Below are 21,119 nucleotides of genomic sequence, written 5' to 3'. Positions count from 1 at the left end.
CAACAGATCGCAGCAATCTCAATGGATGGAGTGTGTGGCAGTGTGTTGTGTAACAGATTGCATGTTTTAAAAAAGTTTTGTTTTTTTTGCGATCGGTTGCGCGTGAGTAGCGCAGTTTTCGTGTTTCTCTTCGGTTCTTGCAATCGCTTGCGTGTATGTGGCGGAGTTCTTATGTCCAATTTCAGATGGCCTACTTAAGTAGAGACAAAGAAGGTAAGATTTACGTTCTTTGGTATTTCCTGATGAAAACAATATATAAGTACACACATATATAAATGCATACATAGATTTCTTATTAAGCTAATGCATTTTTATATAAAAGTACAGTGATTTTGTTTAAAATTATGATCACTTATCCATAGACACCAACAATTGGCACTTGTTGACAAACACTGCACTTACAAACACTTTGTTATTAATCTGAACACTTTCACAAGCAAGCACCTCCGTATTTTACACATGCACTGAATATTCTATGTTTTACACTTTAATTTATATATTTTCTAAATTAAATTACTTTTTTTCAAGCACTTGTGCAAAATAACCACAGAAATTAACATTTGCCGCTTTTGATCTGTTTTGCCTTTTCCGTATTCGAGGCGAAAATAAAAAATCTGCCGCGGACAGAGTTAAAACGGAAACGAATTCCTATTGCAAACGTTTCAGATACGGTCAAAATCGGCGCGGCACAAATTCAAAGTAATGAGTTGTCCCTTCTTAAAAATTTACCTTCTTTGGTATTACCAATCGAGCTTAGTCGATGACGCAGATTTTCGATAGATATTACTCGATTTCTTACTACTGTCATCTCCGTTCCAATTCGATTTATTGATTCGGTGTGACGTTTATTGTTTCGTGAAAAAGTTGAGTGTTCAGAAAAAGTAAATTTTCTGTGCATTAAATTGAATAAAAATTGACGATTAATAGCAAAAAACGCCCAGAAAATATGTAAGAGCAATTAACGAAGTTTTTTTTCATAAAATACGTATGGTTGCAAAAAAATTGCTTGATTGTATCAAACTGCTATTTTATAGATGTACATGTGTATATGTACTATATTAGAAAAATAACAGTGTAATCACGGAATTGCTGTGAAAATTTTCATTTAAACCTAGAGAATTTTGCTAAAACTTTGTTACGTTCCTGTAAAAAATAGTGTTTTATATTGTAGATTTATACTTAATTCCTCTACATCGGGAACATCAGCACCCGCACACAATTCTGTGTATACAATAAAGGAGGGGGCTGGCAACAGGGGGAATAAATTGATAAGGTGCCGCAGCAGGAGGGGCGTCAAGGAATACACACGATAACAGAATCAAAAGAAAGTCGTGCGCTACTTGCACAGTTTTCCAATTACTATTGTTGAAGAATTTAGAGGAAGCAATTGTTTTGGGCTGCCACCGAATTTAATAGCCCACGGTACCGTCGGCAGAGCATCCAATATTTTGTAACCGGCGGTCTGAATTTGTGTGTTCTCATATACCAGTTACGATTTGCGCATAGCACTTACGCCCCTCTTCGGCCATTGAATTCGATTCGTATTCGGCGAAAGTAGAAGGAAAGTAGCACAAATACAATAAAAAGAACATCTAAGTGCTTTCGCAATGAATCCCGCAACTGATCCGTGGGTTATTACCCAAAGAGAAAAGCTGAAGTATCAGGAACAATTTAAAGCTCTACAGCCACAGGCTGGATTTGTTACTGGGGCACAAGCAAAAGGTTTCTTTTTGCAATCGCAATTGCCTCCGCTTGTTCTGGGACAAATATGGTGAGTCAGTATTTTTATTTAAATTTAAAAATGTATGTGTTATCAATAGTGATGTAAACGCCCCTATACGTTTGATTTACATTTAACACCGTTATTATGGTTTTCATGGAACTGCTTTTTTATAAATTAATGTTATCATTGCCTTTGTTTAATTTTCAGGGCATTAGCGGACACCGATTCTGATGGAAAAATGAATATCAATGAGTTTAGCATAGCGTGCAAATTGATTAATTTGAAGCTGCGTGGCTTGGAAGTACCAAAAGTCTTACCGCCCACTTTACTTGCGTCTCTAACAGCCGTCGGCGGTACGCCAATTATGACACCTACGGGCACGGGCAGTTTGAGTCCGTTGGATCCACTAAAATCAATGGCTACAGGTGTTAAACCACCTGCTGTTTCTGGTGTCGTTCCTAACATTCCGATATCAGGAGCAACATTGCCAGGGGCTGTACCTGCTGTACCAGGCATTGTGCCAGGTACTCTACCTGGCGTGCTACCACAAGCTTTACCAGCTACAATGACTGCAGGCGTACCTCCTGGTATTCCTCCGACAGGTATTCAAGCGGCTCCTATTCCAGTTACAGCTGGAATGGTTTTACCTGGCGGCGTAATGCAGCCTGGCATGATGCCTGTAGGCGCAACTGGCGTGCCTGGAATGACAGCCATAGCTGGAGTAGGACCTATCGGAGGCGTTGGAGTGCCTGGAATGATGCCAGGCATGGTGCCCCCTGTTCCTGGTGGCGTACCCATACCTGGTATGGTACCAATGCCAGTTGTTGCAACTAGCGGTGCAGTTCCGCCAAATATGATCCCTGGTATAACAGCTGTATCAAGTGGTATATTACCGCCACCAAGCAAAGTTGTTTCACCACCGAATAGTGGTGAGGTAGCCAAGGTCCCGGCGTTACCAACACCACCACAAAGCAACCCACCCAGTCGCCATATGTCAATTTCAGAACGCGCACCATCAATTGAATCGCCGTAAGTAAACAATTATTAAGCTTTTTTTTTGGCGGTAATGACCCTTATAATTTAATATTATAGTCAGAGTGAGTGGGCTATTAAGGGACCAGCCAAGCGAAAGTACACACAAGTCTTCAATGCTACGGATCGCACCCGTTCTGGCTATTTGACTGGCGCGCAAGCACGCAGCATTCTCGTACAAAGCAAGTTGCCTCAAGCTACACTGGCACAGATTTGGACACTTTCTGACTTGGACTCGGATGGGCGTCTAAGTTGTGATGAGTTTATTTTGGCTATGTTCCTTTGCGATAAGGCCATGAATGGGGAAAAGGTACCCGTTACCTTGCCACTCGACTGGATACCACCTAGTTTTCGGAAGAGTAAATCACGTCAAGGATCTGTATCAGGAGCGGGCTCACGTCCCGGATCTACAACAACATCGCGACATGCTTCTGTGTCGTCACAAGGAGCTGTGGACGCTGATCCGGCAGCAGGCCTTCCGCAAAGTATTAAAAAATCAAACAAATTGTATTGTTTATATTAAAACTACTATTATATGTATATTTGCAGCAACGTTTGAAGACAAACGTAAAGAGAACTTTGACAAAGGCCAAGCGGAGTTGGATCGCAGGCGTAAATTACTTCAAGATCAACAACGCAAAGAGAAAGAGGAACGTGAACGTAAAGAACGTGAGGAGGCAGAGAAGCGTGAGAAAGCACGGCTTGAAGCCGAAAGAAAGCAACAAGAAGAGCTAGAGAGGCAGCTACAGAAGCAACGCGAACAGGAAATGGAAAAAGAAGAACAACGAAAACGAGAGTTAGAAGCTAAAGAGGCAGCCAGAAAGTGAGTTGTAAAGAGTTACTCTTTGTTTTGTATAGAAATTTTTAATTATGATTATATGTAGGGAGTTAGAAAAGCAGCGCCAAATGGAGTGGGAGCAAGCACGCATAGCCGAGATGAATGCTCAAAAGCAACGCGAACAGGAACGTGTACTAAAGCAGAAAGCGCACAATACACAACTCAATGTAGAGTTGAGCACTCTTAATGAAAAGGTAAATTAAGGATGCGGTAAATGTCGTTATTACCGTAATAGCTGCCAATTTTGTAATTTTTAATTACAGATCAAAGATTTGTCCCAAAAGATTTGCGATACACGTGCTGGTGTAACAAATGTTAAAACTATAATTGATGGCATGCGCTCACAAAGGGATACTTCAATGTCTGAAATGGCACAGCTTAAGGCGCGTATCAAGGAGCAAAATGCGAAGTTATTGCAACTTACACAAGAGCGAGGTAAATGGGATGCGAAGAGTAAGAGCACAGCTTTGGGTGGCGGCACTGATGCAGCTCAACAAGAGCAATTGACTGCTGCTTTTGCCAATAAACAAGTGGGTATTCTTTTTATTTATATAAATGAGAAAAAATTATATATTATCTTTCCATCAATTCTACTTTTGCAGTTGGTAATAAAGCAGGTTAGAGACAAAGTCGAAAACATCCGTAAAGAAATCGAATCCAAAAAAGAAGATATCAATTCAAACGATCTACAAGTTGCCGAAGTCAAAGGCGAACTATCGGCGCTGATAACGAAATGTGAAGAACTCTATACTGACTACGATACGCAACGCACACAAGTGCTTGAATTGAAATACAACAAAAAGAATGACAACGTATCGGCAGCGACTTCCGCCTGGGATACAGGCTCCACTGCCTGGGGCACCAGTGTTGATCAATATGCTCTCTCTAATGATACAAGTGCAATGGCAGATACAACAGCAACTACGGCTGCACCTGTTGACATGTCCGGTCCAGCACCTGAAGGGTTTGTCAAATATCGTGCTGTGTACGAGTTTACAGCACGAAATCAAGATGAGATTACATTCGTGCCTGGTGATATTATTCTGGTACCACTGGAACAAAATGCTGAGCCGGGTTGGTTGGCGGGCGAAATAAATGGACACACTGGCTGGTTCCCAGAAACTTATGTGGAGAAAATCGAAGATGAATATGCATCTGTTACAACGTCGCCAGCCATTGCGGCGGGAGCGGAAACTGATGCGCAAATAAGCGGTTATGCGGCACAAGACGCCTTCAATGAAAATAGTCAGAGGTAATTTATAATATTTTTTAGTTTAATTTGTTGTTAAAGCAGCATACAAATTGCCCAAAGGGTTTTACGGAGTTATGCTGGAGTGACAGTCCTTGGTTTGATATTAATCTGGGTCGCTCCGGTTACCTAGTTGTAATAGCAATAAAACTGACCATTGACATTTCCTATTTAGTGGATGCTGTTTGGAACGACAGCCACCAGCCGTTAAATTTGTTTCCTTTTAAATTCAAATAAGCTGCATTTTCATTATAATTACATTTCTTTACAGCCTCGCAGCCGATGCACACAACGGTGAAGTGGAATATTATATCGCTGCGTATCCCTACGAATCTGCTGAAGTAGGTGATTTAAGCTTCAATGCTGGTGAAATGGTTATGGTAATTAAGAAAGAAGGCGATTGGTGGACAGGAACAATTGGAACACGAACCGGTATGTTCCCGTCCAACTATGTGCAGAAGGCGGATGTAGGCGCAGCAGTGGCTGAGGCAGCAGCTGACATCGCCAGCGACTTTGATGATCAGAAGGTAAGTTGTACATAGTTGTAAATATGTGAAAATTTTCCAGTCTATGGACTAGTATCAATCATTAGTTTGTTAAATTTATGGAACATATACGTTCTACCGTCCTGTTGCTCCAAACGCCCTTTCATTTTCATATCATATTCGCGTATTTTCACACTTATCACATACATATGTATGTATGTAACTTGTATAACTACTAACAATTAATACAAATTGCTTTTCCACATTTCCTTCAATTGCTGCTCCATTGCCGCCTTTTGTCACATTCCACAGGGAAATGGCAACGTTGATATAGCCGCCGCTAGTAGCGTCATAACAGCCACTTCACCACACGATCAAATGACAAGCCATGACACAACTGCGACAACAGCAATACATCAACAACTACAACAAAAAATTAGTAGCGATTTTAGTGCAGAAGCGGCTATTGATCATAGTACTGCAGCAGCTGCATCTGCCGAGGAAACGCGTACAAATGAAGACTTGGACACGGAAGTTTCACAAATCAATACACAATCAAAGAATCAAAATGAATCGGCGGAATCGTATAGTCGCCCAATGTCACGCACCTCTTCCATGACGCCTGTAAATAATTTGTTAACATCCTTAATCCTAATATATATACCTATATACATATGTAGTTACATCATTAGGTTGTAATCTTTTGATGTAGTGTTTTGGTTATCGTACTAAAATTATTATTTTCACTGTAAAACTTATTAAATTTGTATTTACATAGAATAATTAATTTTATATTTATATGCATTCCAATATATTAACGCAGGGTATGCGCGCCAAACGTTCAGAAATTGCACAAGTAATAGCGCCATATGAAGCCACCAGTCCTGAACAGCTTTCACTGACCCGTGGCCAATTGATAATGATACGAAAGAAGACCGATTCTGGTTGGTGGGAGGGTGAACTGCAAGCTAAAGGCCGTCGTCGCCAAATCGGTTGGTTCCCAGCCACATATGTGAAGGTTTTGCAAGGCGGACGCAATAGTGGGCGCAATACACCCGTCTCGGGCAGTCGCATCGAAATGACGGAACAAATTTTAGGTGCGTATTTGAAGTTTTTTAGTAATTATTGTTTGAATCTGCAGATTTTTTCGATACCAATTTGACTGCTTTGTAATTATAATTTAAAGAAGATGTATGTTTTGTTTGATTGCTGTATTTGTATGTAGGAATTTCACCAAAATATGTTTTATATGTCTCTTGCAATAGATTGAGAGTACGAAAATTATATTTGCATGGCAAATAAACGTTTACCACCGCCTACAAAATTTCTTGTTGGGGATATTTTTGTACGTTCATGCTAGGAATACTGTAATTTACGACGATATCACACAGAAAGAGAGAAGGTGAGTTTGGTAACTCTCACAGAAAACCAAATTTGTTGAGTCAAACTGCTGTAAAATTAGTTTTGCCACATACAAAAATTTTAGGTAATTGTACACAAGGATTGTATTGAAACAGAAAACTGAATTTTTGCCATGGAAGAGGGGAGGTTTTGAATGACATATATTTTTCACAATCGCAAACGCGAATAACCATACCGAGTTTGGTAGAAATTGGTAGAACGGTTACCGAGATACATATATGTGATCATAAGTGGGCGGTGCCACGCCCATTTTCCAAAATTTTATCATAAACATATTTCTTGGTAAAGAATTGTGGCAAGCATCAATTTTGAATAAATTAGCTTTGATATTTACCCTTTTATCGAAGATTTTGTATTTCTCTAAATTACCGTTATATAGGATATAGGCATACCCACGCCATGCTGTACCAAGGCCAACAACTGTGCCGAGTTTGGAAGAAATTGGTGCAGTGGTTACCAAGATATACACATGTAACCATGGCTACGCCCATTTTCCAAAATTTTATCATAAACATATTTCTTGGTAAAGAATTGTGGCAAGCATCAATTTTGAATAAATTAGCTTTGATATTTACCCTTTTATCGAAGATTTTGTATTTCTCTAAATTACCGTTATATAGGATATAGGCATACCCACGCCATGCTGTACCAAGGCCAACAACTGTGCCGAGTTTGGAAGAAATTGGTGCAGTGGTTACCAAGATATACACATGTAACCATGGCTACGCCCATTTTCCAAAAATCACGAAACGAAAACGAAATCATACACTAAGAAAAAAATATCGATAACAAAAGCGATAATAATATCGATAGTAAACCCGATAATAATATCGATAGCAAAATCGATAACAAAATCTATAAAAATATCGATCAAAATATCGATAACAAAATCGATCAAAATATCGATAAAAAATCGATAAAAGATATCGTTTATTAAATCGATAAGTTCCGAAAATATCGATAGCAAAATCAATAATAATATCGATCAAATTTTCTATAACAAAATCGATAAAAAGTATCGATAACAAACCCGATAAAATATCGATTATTATATCGATAAGTCCCGAGAATTCCAAAAATCTCTAAAATCCCAAAGTAATAATCTTTCTTCCTCTATCGTCATCTTTACTTTTATCGGTATCCCCATCCTCATATTTTTCTTTATATTTATCTTTGTTTTTACTTTTAGCCTTTATCTTTACGCATCTTTGTTTTTATTTTTATCTATGCCTTTATACTTTTCTTAAAAAAAAAAACAATTGTGGTATTCATCAAAGTCATATTATGAATTTTCGCAGTGTTAAAAAGTAGTTGGTTGTGGTACCATGTTCTCTAAGCATTTATTTAAGCTTTTAAAGTTTACGACATATGTACAACAATACGACACTAACGACACCATTGTGAATCCCTCAAATATCTATAATACGTAGTCTGTAAGAATTACTTGCACTGCATAGATTACTATTTAGAAATAAATAAACAAATAAAAAAATAATAATTTGTTTGTCTCTTTCTTTCTTCTACAGACAAAGTCATTGCTTTGTATCCGTATAAAGCACAAAACGATGATGAACTCTCTTTTGAAAAAGATGACATTATTAGCGTACTGGGACGTGATGAACCCGAATGGTGGCGAGGCGAACTAAATGGCTTATCCGGTTTATTCCCTAGCAATTATGTTGGTCCATTTGTGACATCCGGTAAGAAGGCGAGCAATGGCAAATAGCACAAGTTATTATTCTACATATAATGTGCACAAGAATGAATTACTATACATATTTGTTATTATGTTTAATAATTTAATTTTTAGGTTAAATATTCTAAAGCAATTTTTTTTTTTGTATACATATACATACATCGATTTTTTTTTTATTGTCACTCTGGTTTTTATTCTCGCTCTCTTCGTATCCATAACAGTGGTGTATTATTGACATGATTAAAAAAAAAAAAAAACACTTATCTTAATGTAGCTTTATAATGTTTGTGTTGTATAAATTTTTATTTTCTTATCGTTTTGTTTATAAGATTGATTTGTGTAAAATTTCTAATCGGTATAGCAAAACATGGCAGTATGATTGCAAAATTATCGTAAGCGTTCATTAAATTTCAATCGGCTAACTGCTTCATTCCAGATTTTGCGTTGCAATAAAAATTATAGTTCACACGCGAGCCAATAAGTGTGGTTGTCTTAAGTATAAAGCTTACTTTAAGTGATATGTTTTTGTATAAATTTTTTCTTGAAATTTACTTTTTATTTTTTTCGAATATTTTTCATGTTTTTCTTTTGGTACTTGCGTAGATTTCCGAAAAATGTCCAATAAGCGATTGCTCGCACTCTAAGTATACATACAGTCGGTGCCAAATGTAAGTTTACACCTTGTTGTGATATAAAATTCATAATTATTTTCATGCAAATGTTTTTTCATTAATTATAACATATAACATAAAGCATTAAACCAATCACTTTATATAAAGTTCACCAAAATTAAAAAATTTTACTGAAAATTTTTATCCAGAATTTGAATTTGAATCATGAAAATTTTTGAGTATGCAGTTTTATGGCCCGTTAAATTTTAGTGCAAGTTTCATTTCGCTAGAAATTACCGTTGATTTTTTATATTTTTTTTTTTTGTGGAGGGTGCTGCGCGTTTTCTAGGAAGTAAAGTTGAACGGGCTACAAAGCCGCATACTCAAAGATTTTCTAGAAATTCTGAATAAAAATTTTGATGAAAATTGTTTGAATTTGTATGAACTTTACATAAAGTGTGAAACTTTGATTTATATTTATGGCTTATATTATATAATGAACTATATTTTCATAAATAATTGATGAAAAAAATTTTACATGAAAATAATTGTGAATTTTATATTACAACAAGGTGTACACTCACATTTGACACCGACTGTATATCTAATAATACGAACTGGTAGTTTTTGCACGAACGCGACGTGATGTAATACATATAATATTTTAATTATGCAATAATATAATTTTAATGTTACATTTAAGCGTATTGCATTTTTGTTTATTTGTTAAACTTTTTTGTTCAATATACATTCATACATACGTACATATGTACATACAAACATAATATTTGGCTTTATCAATTAAAAATGGAAACCAAACTATTTCGTTTAGCTAATGACACGCATAGTATTTGATACAAACACACATATGTATGTATATTTATTAAAATATTTTTATTTTCGTCAATGTTAAATGAACATTTTTTTTTTGTGCAACAGTAGAACAATAATAAATTTATTTTGTATAGCTATTGCAATAAGATTTATCATTTGTTTGTACATAATTACGATTTGAATTCGAAAATATATATTTTATTTTCTCATAACTTTTTATTTTTAAATTTCCTCCGCCCTGCTGAACTGTTGAGCGTTGAGTTGTGCTTTATTTTTTTTTTTAACTTTGAATGGATCGTTATATGCTCAAAACGTACATATCTACGTAAGTATAATATTTTTTGTGCATCTTTCCATTTTGCAGGCAACGTATAACGAGTCATAGGCGTTGGCATGTAAACTTAAGCAAATAAAGGTCTCAAAACACAACGCTGAAAAATGTCGTAGTACCAATACTTATGAAACTACATTCATACATATAAGAAGCAAAATGAAAAAAAAAAATTACATAAAAGTTTAAATGAATTTTTGGAATTTAACTAAAACAAAATTACTGTGGTTAAAGTCAAGTTTGAAGGCAGAACAAGAAAAGTATAAAATAGCAAAAAACGGCAATGTGTAAAGGAACTGTAAAACGAAAAGTATTAATTAAAAACAAAAATGTATAAATGTATTTAAAGGAAAGGATTAAGCTATTAAATCTGTACTAGTATCATTGATTGTAGCATAATTTACTTGTTAATTGTTTGCTTAGGAGTTGACCTTAGAAAAGTGTGCAAGCGTTGGCACCAATATTATTGCCTCTTATTCGCCTACGTGAATTTGTTTAGGAAAATACATATTTTTTTTTTTAAATATTCATACACATTCAGCATTAAGAATTTGTTTAATTCGATAAATCTACAAACATCCTTGTCAAGAGTTCAATGTTTTACACATAGAAATGGTTTGCGAAGCGTCATTTGCATGTACATATGTATACTAGGGTGGTCTAAAATAAGTAAAGTCGGAATTTTAATGCTCTCACCCTCGATATGTTCTATATCGAAAAAAAACCAAACCCTTATTTTTTTATTTTGAAATCAAAAAATATATAGAGGTCGCTCAAAGCGCTCAAAGTTTTCCATGTATAGGGGTATATTTTTTCCGGTATAGAACAATCTTAGGGGGTGAGAGTTATAAAATTCCGACTTTACTTTTGCACATGCATTTTTTGACTACCCTAATGTATACCCATAATTGCATTCCGCATGGACTTGAAAACTGAAATATATAGTAAGTAGCATTAGACAGCGGTAGACTTGAAAATAAAAGAAAAATCCACAAATTTAAAGTAATTAAAAATTAAATATAAACAACCAATCCAAGACAATATGCAGCTTTTTATGACGTACATATGTATTTCGCTTGTGTTAAATATGTATATTTATTACACTTACAAACATGCATATATATTTGTATGTATTTACATTTTAAAAATGTTTCAGAAGTCGCATATGCTACGTATTTACATATGTATTCCAAAAACAGCTTACTTGCAACAAAAAAAATGAAATTCGCAGCCATACTCATACTAAAGATAAATCTTAATGAAAATCGATCAAACGTACTTATTAATTTGTAAGTATGTATGTATACAAACGAAATATAAGATTTCTATATGTGTATCTCTAAAAATTTCGTTTCTAATTTAGACCTCAATAGCAACCAGAATGACTTTTGAAAATCATATGTAAAAATTACACAACAAGCTTACCGGTATTGTTACTTTATTTATTATATAAAATTATGTAATGTAGCTTTAACGCGAAGTTAGAACTTCCTCTGGGCTTTCGAAACTGTTTAAGGCTTTTGGGACTACTAGATTTTTTTGACTATTTCGGGATTTTCAGATATAAAATTTATTGTGATTCGCTTCACTGAGCTGATTCTAATTCTACTAAATACCATTGTACTTCAGTGTGAGTATTTTGCATATCTGAAGTACCTGAGCACTTTAAATCAGAGTATTTAGCCCCTGATAAACACTTTAATTTTTTTTTTTGGTATCTAGAAACTCCTAAATACCAAAGTTTTTTTTTTTTTAACTTTAGTATTTACCGATTCCTAATTACCTAAGTTGGTTTTACTTGAGTATTTAGACATCTCCAAAAACTAACTACTATATGGTTGTTTAGTACTCAAACTGGCACTTCAAATACAAAAGTACTTTGGTATGCCCATCACTGATTAAGAGTTAAGTGACATTTTTTTTTATCAGTTTTAGCTTTTTTCTTTTGTCTATTTAATGTTTATAATTTTTTATAAAAGTCTAGCAGATTACATAACCAGCACCACATAAATCCACATTTCAAACTACGTACAAAAGTTATAAAAATTTAAAAAAAACTTTAATAATTACATCCAAACATTTTAGACTTTTAATTCAGAATTTTTCGAAAAATATTGGCTATGCAGTTTTATATAACCAAAAGAAAAATAGCCAAAATGTCACTTAATTTAATCAGCTGACAATAAGTGTTTAAAAGCCGTAGTACAATCATAATAAAGTAAACCTGGGGTTAATTTGGCGTGGTGGTCAATTCGTAATGATTACTGTAGGGCTAATATTTACTCAAAACTATATTTTTTAACACTAATTTATAAATGTGCTAATTTCACGGGTAGCAGAAATCGCGTATTTGAAATATAAAAGCAAGTAAGGGATTTCGTCTGACTAAGTATTTTTAGCGTTGTTTTTATGAAGAAAAAATTACACAAATAATTCGGATACAGTGATCGCATTTTCATAGATTTCATGAAATTCGGACTACGATGGATTCACCGATAGTCCAGAATCTCAGTGATAGATTTTGGGACTCACGGAACTGGCGCAACAATTATAAGAAACGACAGGATGAGCGGGTTCGGAACTTAAAAATTGAATTTCGGAAATGGTTGAGGTCCTATGGGGGTCGAGGCAGCATCAATTTTGGCTAACTCATCGACTCTCATTCGCCATGGTATCCAGAGAAATTGGATACCATTATCATCAGCCAGAGCATTAAGTTTCTCTACACACTCTAGAACCACTGATGATTTGACCACGAACGATGAGAGATCCTTGAGTGCCACCTGAATATTTGATGTAAAAAATCTAAGCCTTTTACCACAATTCATTACTCTTTCAGTACTAAGCTACTAAACTTAACGAAATGAAATCTAATTTTTATCTTAAAAACTGTTATTGACTAGCCTTTGTAAAATATGTATACGTAAAATATGTCCACGACTCGGCAAATTCAAGTACATTTATTTGAAATAATTACACTGTACAACATTGTTTATGATTTCTTTTAACGATCCGGTTTTTTCAAATGTTTCTAACACCTTTTAAAACTCAATAAAAAAAAAAATCGCATGACTTCGCGGTGGTTTCTATCCGAGCAATAGAGGTCGCTCGCATCCATACTCACGGTAAACTAATAAAATCTTTTTGAATTAATTGAATTAAAGAATATTTTCAATAGAGTACTTTGGCTAACTTACTTCATTTTGGAAATATGTGTGCACGCACCATTTTGTTATTACTGCCAATAAGATAAGTTGCATATCACAAATGTCCATTAGGGTGGTCCAAGTATGCATTAAAAAAAAAACGGTTCGGAGAGTTCGCTCCCAATTTGGAAGGAGATTAAAGTTATGCTTAACATCACTTCTACATACATAGCCTATGAGCCTGACTAGTCTTTTGAGACCGTCTGAAACCGGTTTATCATAGGCGAGAAGGGGAAGAGAGTAGTATTTTACCTGGGTTATTTCAGACCGAGAAAAATGCGGTGTGAAATGGTCTGGCTTATGGTGGTTTCCACTGCGCGCAGTCAGACAGAGAGGCACGCTTACGCCAGCGAACTCTTTTTTTATTTCCATCGATCTCCCGTGTTACCTAAGCGTATTGTCGCGAGTGTCCGAAGAGGCGAAATTAACTAAACACTGAAAGAGATATTTATTGAAAAAAAAAAAAAATCGTTGTTTGGCAGAGCGATGCAGTGGCAGAGATAGGATCTACTCTCTCCACTTCCTACTCGTCCTTGCAGTTACTATAACCTTTTTCGCTTACCATGCGTTCCCATTAAGCAGTGTTCTGTATTGATGCCGACCACTGCGCTGGTAATGGAACGATCAATTTGTATAGGAGTTTTAGATCTTTTTTTACATGAAGCCAGTGTGATGCCTGAAGCATGGGTAGGGTTAATTGAGTGTAGGCCCGTATTAGCCATCTCCGCAACTTCGTGACTGGCATGCGGCACTATATCGATTGAGTAGCACCCAAAATGCCGTGGTATCACAAAGGACAACCTCTACGAGTATAATGGCCAAGTCTGTCGCCAACTGGACACTACCAACCAATTTAACCTCACCTGCATATGTATGTATATCCAGGTATCTTATACTCGTATAGAGGTTTCACCAACAATTCTGCAAAATAAATCAAACTGATAAGTTCTGCATTTATGAAAAGTAATACTTCCTTCCAATTTGCAAGTCGCGGTCGGTTTAATCTACACTCGAACGAAAAACACGCTTTCTCCTTACTCAGGCTAAGAATTAAGTTTATTACAGCCACTATGTACATTTTTTACAATTTTATTTAAATATTGTTTATAAGTGTTTATAATTAAAATATGTATGCTCTTACAAAAATATGTATGTAAACACAAATGGTAATACATAGGCTACTTGATAAATCGAATTTCATTAGCACGAAGCGATATACATAAGTGCTATATTCAACGCTATATAACCTAAAACTCATCTGCCTACAGTGTGGGCAACTTGAATAGTACCCTCTCCTCGGTATTGACAGTCTTTCTTTTGTTTATTTAATATTCACAAGCTTTTTATACGAATTCACTATAGTTTATAATAAAAACAATGTAAATTCGTTTTTGAACTGTATACGAAAACTAAAATAATTCAACAAATTTTCATAAAAATTTCAAATTAAAGAAAAAATAGTAGTTTGTTTGAGTTTCCCGAAGGTGTTGCGCAATTTATTTCATATAAAAATAGATTTTGCTCAACGATAGTTTTCAGCGCCTTGAAATTTGAACGAAACAGAAACAAATCTTCTCTGAACTATTCGCGCAGAATGAAATCGAGAACCAAATTTTTCTCACAGCCGTGCATTATTTATTATTAGAAGTGAAAAGATAAATATGCAAATTGAGTCAACGAAAGACTTAAGTCGCGAACTTTTCTTGCACACAACATTAAAAATTGTTCCACAAATGAACGGTTCACCCTAATGCAAAAAAAGCCAATGAAAGACTTGAGGTAGGATTTTTTTGTACAGAAATTGAAAATTTGTGTCATAAATGACAGTTCACCCTAATGACGAACGATCTGTAAGTTGAAATGATTCAGCTTTCGTCTGACGTAGAATTGACATTCATGGTTCACCCTCTCTCATTCTAAACCTTAAGTTCTTTAAGTCCTGAAAGTTTCGTTCTCATTATGTCCTTCTTGAGAGATTTTTTCTCACTTTGAGAACGTACCCAAGAGTTTTGTTCGCATTTTGTAAATTTTTGAACGTTGAAGTGTCAAATGCGAGCTTTTACATCTTTCTGATTGGCTGTAGAAGAAAGCTTTCTGATACTGAATGACAGTTTAATATACAAGCCAAGATAGCTTTTTAGAAGCTAAATCTAAATCTACCATAAAAAATCAGTTAATAACTAAGATTTCAGGGAAAATAAAACACGCCTGTTATAAATTTTGAGTACCTACTCTGCATACTCAAAAAAACTATTTTCTTTTTAGTTTGAAATTTAATTGAATTACTATGCACTTTTTATAAAGTTTGAAAATCGGATTTACATGGTTTTGGTTATAGAAAATGCCATATTTTTATAAAAAAATAATGAATACTAAATAAACTAAAGGAAGACTGTCAAGGGCCTTATTCAAGTGGCCGGCACTGTATATAAAATTCAAAATGTTGCTTTAATATTCACTACAAAACCAAAGAATACAAAAATTGTTAAATATACATACACACATACATATAGTGTTATATATTTATATGCATTAAACGTACATACATATATACAAAAATACATACATACATATATACATACAAGCTATAGCCCGAGAAACGAATCTTCAAAGATTTATAAATATATGCATAAGTAGTAAAGATCTCAAAACATTTAACAAGTACTCGTATGTAAACGCATATAAAGTTTTCTATATACAATACATACATACATACATATACATAGCGCATATTTATGTTTCTAGGTACGAGAACGATTTAGTAATGCTGTAAACATAGCTACATACACAAATGCATACATGGTTACTTACTTACATACATGGTACTATTTATATATCAGACCTTCCTATATATACATATGTATTGACTTATTGATGCATTCAACTTTAATGCCTTTACAAGAAGTTAAATTATCTTCAACTTGTTAATCTATAAATAAATGAATATCAAATATGAGAACATTCTTTAGGAGTATATTAAACAAAAAATACATACATACATATTAGTCTGATGTTGAGTTGAGTTGATTCTACATATTAGATACTAGTGTATTCTAAATATATACAAAATATTTAGTGAAAATATCGTTGTATTTGCGTGACATGCGAATAAAAATCAAATGAAAAGGAAGAAAGAAAAAACAAAAAAAAAAAAAAAACAAAAAACAAAACACAAATAAATATAATACAAATAATAAATTTAGCTAATAATTCTGGAATGTTAAAACAGGCTTCTTAAATCAATTTAAACTTGAAATTACATGTGTGTACGCCTATAAATATGCAACTCTAAATTGCAATTAAAATACATATTTACTATATAGCTATGTAAAACCAAAAAATATGTTCGCCTAAGTACGAAAGCTTGTAACTGAGCGTTGAATGAGGGAGATACACCTCAACAAATCCAAAAAAAAAAACAACAAAAAAAAAACAAATACAAAATGCACGTTTACCTACGATAAAATGTAGATAAAACTGCATTTTAGCGATTTCTTTTTGTTACAACTTTTGAAGCAAATGCATGATTGCGTGCAGAGCAAACGTCGCTTCACGTCATATCAGCGAAAATGCATTGAATTGATTTATTTACTAAAGAATTAATTTGCAATCACGCATGCATGACAAAATTAACTCTTTGACAGTTACATACATACCTAATACTACATACACTATATGTATTGTACATACCAGCCACCGGGCACGCATGCGTCGTCACGCGATAGTCGTCCAAGAAGTTTGCTGCCCCGCCACCCAGTCAATCCATCAATCCATCAAGCCAATGGCGACTATTGCATGTTGTACAGCACTTTGTGGTGCGCCTCGCTATTGCATTTTGCACACAAAGCAATATACATACATACACACATTTACGCTCACATGCAAAAATATACATACATATGTAATGATAACAAGCACATATGAAATACGAATTAAAAAAAAAAAAATAAAATAAAATCCAATCGTATTCACTCATGCAAAAATATGTACTTATGAATGTATAAATATTTACATAAATTCCACAGTTTCAATGAATGAAATATATATGTATGTATATGCTTAGGTACTTACATATACTATATACGTACATATACTTAAAATTAAAAAAAGAAAAACCAAACTGAATCAGTGCATAAACAAAAGCATTCATCTAACTACATATATAACAGTTTAATTTGATGCAATAAATGTATAAATAAATTATTGAATTCAAGTATAAAATGCGTGTTTCTTATTTATGAGTATTAAGATAGTTAGATAAATAAATACTTAAAATATGTGCTACTAAATTTGGTGTCACGCTTTCGATTGGCTTCGAATTATTGAAGTACCCGTAAAACTTCTTTAGCGGCTGTTGGTTGGTTGAAAGTAAATTGGCAAATTCAGCGGAAATTGCACACGGAAATCTCTAGGACGGAAACAAGTGCTGCTCAAATGTATGCACATGTTATTAATAATTTAACAAAAACGCGCTAATAAAAGGTTAAAGAATAAAATTTAAACAAAGACCAATACAAGATTGAAAGCAAAGGTGAGTACGTACATAGATAAAGAAAAGGATAGAAGCAAAGGAAAAAATAAAAACAAAACCAAAGATGGGTAAAGGTAGAGGCAAAAATGAAGATCAAGGTAAATGTAAACACTTTACTTATATAAGAGCAAAGGTGAAGGGGAATATGTAGCTGCAGAAAATGATAAACAGAAAGGTAAAAACAAAGATAAATCTTAAGAAAAATATGAGGACGAGGATATCGATAAAAGTAAAGATGAAGATAGAGGAGGAAAGATTCAAATAAAGATAATTATAAAGCAAAGGAGAGCATTGATAGAGACACAGAGACTCAACCTGGGAACTATTTCGGGATTTTAGAGATTTTCGGTATTCTCGGAACTTACCGATATTATGGCGATATTTTTTATCGAGTTTATTATCGATATTTGTATCGATTTTGTCATCGCATTTTGTTATTAACTTGTTATCGACATTTGTATCAGACATTTGTACTGTCAGAGGCAACATGTGAATATGACTATAAAATTTTTTGTTTTGTATCTCCAAATTATGAAAAAGTATCTGTGAAGTGCAGAGCATAAACGTTTTCAAACGAAAAAATCGACAACCAAAAGTTTGGTTAATGTAAACGAAAGTGTGGTTAATATTACCAATTATTTAATTGTTGAAAACATCAACCAAGGCATTATTAATATTAACCAAAAACCACATAGATTCCTTTTCAAGTTTTAATTTGGTAATATTAACCAATTATTGGTTGATTTTTCTCCTAGTGTATAGTAGTATATAGTAATAAATACTTTGTTGTACTTACCTTAAACAAATCAAATTAAAAGATCATTTTTTTTCTTTTTTTCATTTTCATTATTTATTGTAAAGCTTCTTCTTGATTTCAATGAAAGTCCTTATGAATTTTATAATGACTTGATTTCTATGTATGTATACATACTTAATTTCGCATCCGATTTCACAAACTTACTTATGTATCAGTTAAATTTCGTTTTACATACACATGTATGTAATGTAATATTTTTGTATGTACTATATATGTATGTGCATTGTTTTCAATTAACTACCCGCTAATATATGTATGTAAGTATGTACTTACACGGATGGGCAAGTATGAATATGTATAACATAAGGCTTTTGAGTTGAAAATTGTGCCAATTTCGAAATCGTTTAACAGTGTCGCTGCTCAATCTATTATTTAAGTACGTCGTGTATGCGAATGTACATATGTACATACATACATATGTACATGTGAGGCAAAATAGTTAATGCGTGTCTTCATGTTCTAAAGTCAATTTTTTTATTTTTTTCTTAATTTTTTATTTTTTTTTATATAGCGCTAATTAAAATTCTAATTTGAGTAATGACTAATTAAAAGCTTAATTTAGTATTTTCAAATTAATTAACTCTGGTACATATTTGTTGTTTTTGTTGTTTAATGTTCGCTAATTGTTTGCTATTTGTTTTAATATCCAAAAAACTTTTGACAACGCTTACGCAAAAATAATTAATTTTGTTTTTGTTTCATAATTGAATTTTTAAAATAGTTTTCATTTCGATTATATAGTTATTGTCGCTAAAACTGAAAATGATAAGTAAAGTCGAGCGTAGAGGGCAAATACATACATAAATAATTGATTAGCCATTTCTTTTATAAATAGAAATTAGTCTATTGTGGGAGGCCAGTTCATGAGTTTTCGATACCAAATAAAGAAAAAGAAATATATATAAAAACAAACTTTCGCCGACTTGTAATTCTCAATTTGATAACTAACGTCTTTCTCCACTGAATCTCCCTTAAATACTAAATGGGGTACTTATGATCAAACAACAAAAAAAAAAATCGAATCAGTTAAAAGAGCAATTAATATATTTTTGATATAAACAAAAAACTAAATAGTTTTATTTAACAACATAATTCAAAAATGTGAAAATTTTTGGAAGATCTTTATAGCACGTTCGTATGCACAAAAATATCCTAAGTACTTGTGGAAGTTTTGTTTTGAACTGGAAAAAGCCTCGCAAAGCTTTCAATTACATACTTTCACATTTTTAAAAATGAAATAGATTACTTTCACTACTCAAACTTCAGTATACATAAGGCGTTTTCCCTCAAACTGGAAAAAATTGCGAAAATGTATTAACACTTCTAAACCATAAATTTTTTCCTTCAAAACCCCATTGACTTCCACCAAACCATCAAAGAAGCTGGGTGATAACCAGGCCGCACACTCCTGATGAGTTCAGAAGCATGCCACTGTGGCAATCTCTCGTTCTTAAGCAGGGATCACACGATTTGTACATTTGTACACAAAATGCCAAATTTAGATTTGTCCACATTTGCGCATTTGGATAGCAATGTACAAATGATTTGTTTAGCGATCAGACGATTTGGCTGCCAAAGATCCAAATGATTTGGCACACATTTGCGCACTGCAGTAAAGTGACAAATATTGTCCAAATTCATTCACACGATTTAACCATTTGGTCATAAATACTTAAACAGCTGATCCGGTGTCAACCATACTTTTGCATTTATGATTTCGTGAGATTTGAAATGAAATAAACAAAAATAATACTTGCCCTAACCACTATTACTTCATACACTTGGACATTTTTGTACACCGCTATTTTTATAGATTTTTCATAAGTAGGCTATGGATCTTTTTATAAGCTAATTATGTTTTCTTGATAGCTCGACTTATCAGTTTTAGAACAAACTAAGAAAAATTAAATTTTTCTACGTATAAAAGAAATATCATCTTATTTCGAAAAGACTTGTTAATATTAAGAAAACAAAGGCGACCACTTTTGCTTCATACAGTAAGCTTTGTAAGGGGTATCGTTAAAAAATTCAATTTTATAGCACGCCGTGGCCTTGTAATCAGTTTGTGCATTATTGGCGAGCAGTTTGTTCGGTTTTGATATTCATAATGGCACGCGGAAAAGCCCTTTGCAAAGAAATTCGTGAATTGATTATTGATAAATATAAATTTAAGAAAAGTTATCGCGAAATTGCAAGAGAAGTTAATGTTCCAACTCCTACGGTGCAAAGTATAATTAGAAATTATAACGAAACTGGACAGATTTTGCCAAAAGAGCACGTGGGAGGTCGAAAATCAGTGATTTCCGACCGCGATATTCGGCAATTAAGCAACATTATTAAACAA

At 33.8% G+C, this 21,119-nt stretch overlaps 1 protein-coding gene and 1 long non-coding RNA gene across 5 annotated transcripts in view; both read left to right on the top strand.

The window, feature by feature from the left end:
- Positions 1-765: 765 nt before the first annotated feature.
- Positions 766-10,912, top strand: Dap160 (dynamin associated protein 160). Of its 4 annotated transcripts, none has more exons than XM_017608748.1 (13): positions 766-948; positions 1,172-1,771; positions 1,931-2,752; positions 2,816-3,240; positions 3,305-3,578; positions 3,640-3,787; positions 3,857-4,123; positions 4,196-4,845; positions 5,114-5,369; positions 5,640-5,951; positions 6,151-6,424; positions 8,276-8,449; positions 10,255-10,912. In XM_017608748.1, the coding sequence occupies exons 2-13, from the start codon at positions 1,608-1,610 to the stop codon at positions 10,263-10,265; spliced, it is 3,777 nt and encodes a 1,258-aa protein (XP_017464237.1). In that variant the 5' UTR covers positions 766-948; positions 1,172-1,607; the 3' UTR covers positions 10,266-10,912. The 4 variants fall into 4 exon arrangements, with proteins under 4 accessions (XP_017464237.1, XP_017464244.1, XP_017464223.1 ...); XM_017608755.1 differs by lacking the exon at positions 10,255-10,912 and having other exon boundaries at positions 1,931-2,424; positions 2,461-2,752; positions 8,276-8,992; XM_017608734.1 differs by lacking the exon at positions 10,255-10,912 and having other exon boundaries at positions 8,276-8,992.
- Positions 10,913-14,955: 4,043 nt separating this feature from the next.
- Positions 14,956-21,119, top strand: part of LOC108357653 (uncharacterized) — a 16,017-nt gene continuing 9,853 nt past the window's right edge. The window contains exon 1 of the long non-coding RNA XR_001846665.1: positions 14,956-15,449. This is a non-coding gene — a long non-coding RNA (uncharacterized LOC108357653). The remainder of the gene's footprint in view (positions 15,450-21,119) is intronic.

Source organism: Rhagoletis zephyria, unplaced genomic scaffold (assembly GCF_001687245.7).
Source record: "Rhagoletis zephyria isolate East Lansing unplaced genomic scaffold, Rhagoletis_zephyria_1.1 Rzeph_scaffold_00178, whole genome shotgun sequence".
NCBI classification, from domain to species: Eukaryota; Metazoa; Arthropoda; class Insecta; order Diptera; family Tephritidae; genus Rhagoletis; species Rhagoletis zephyria.
Note: the sequence above shows the minus strand (reverse complement) of the source record. Positions and strands in the feature narration are given on the sequence as shown.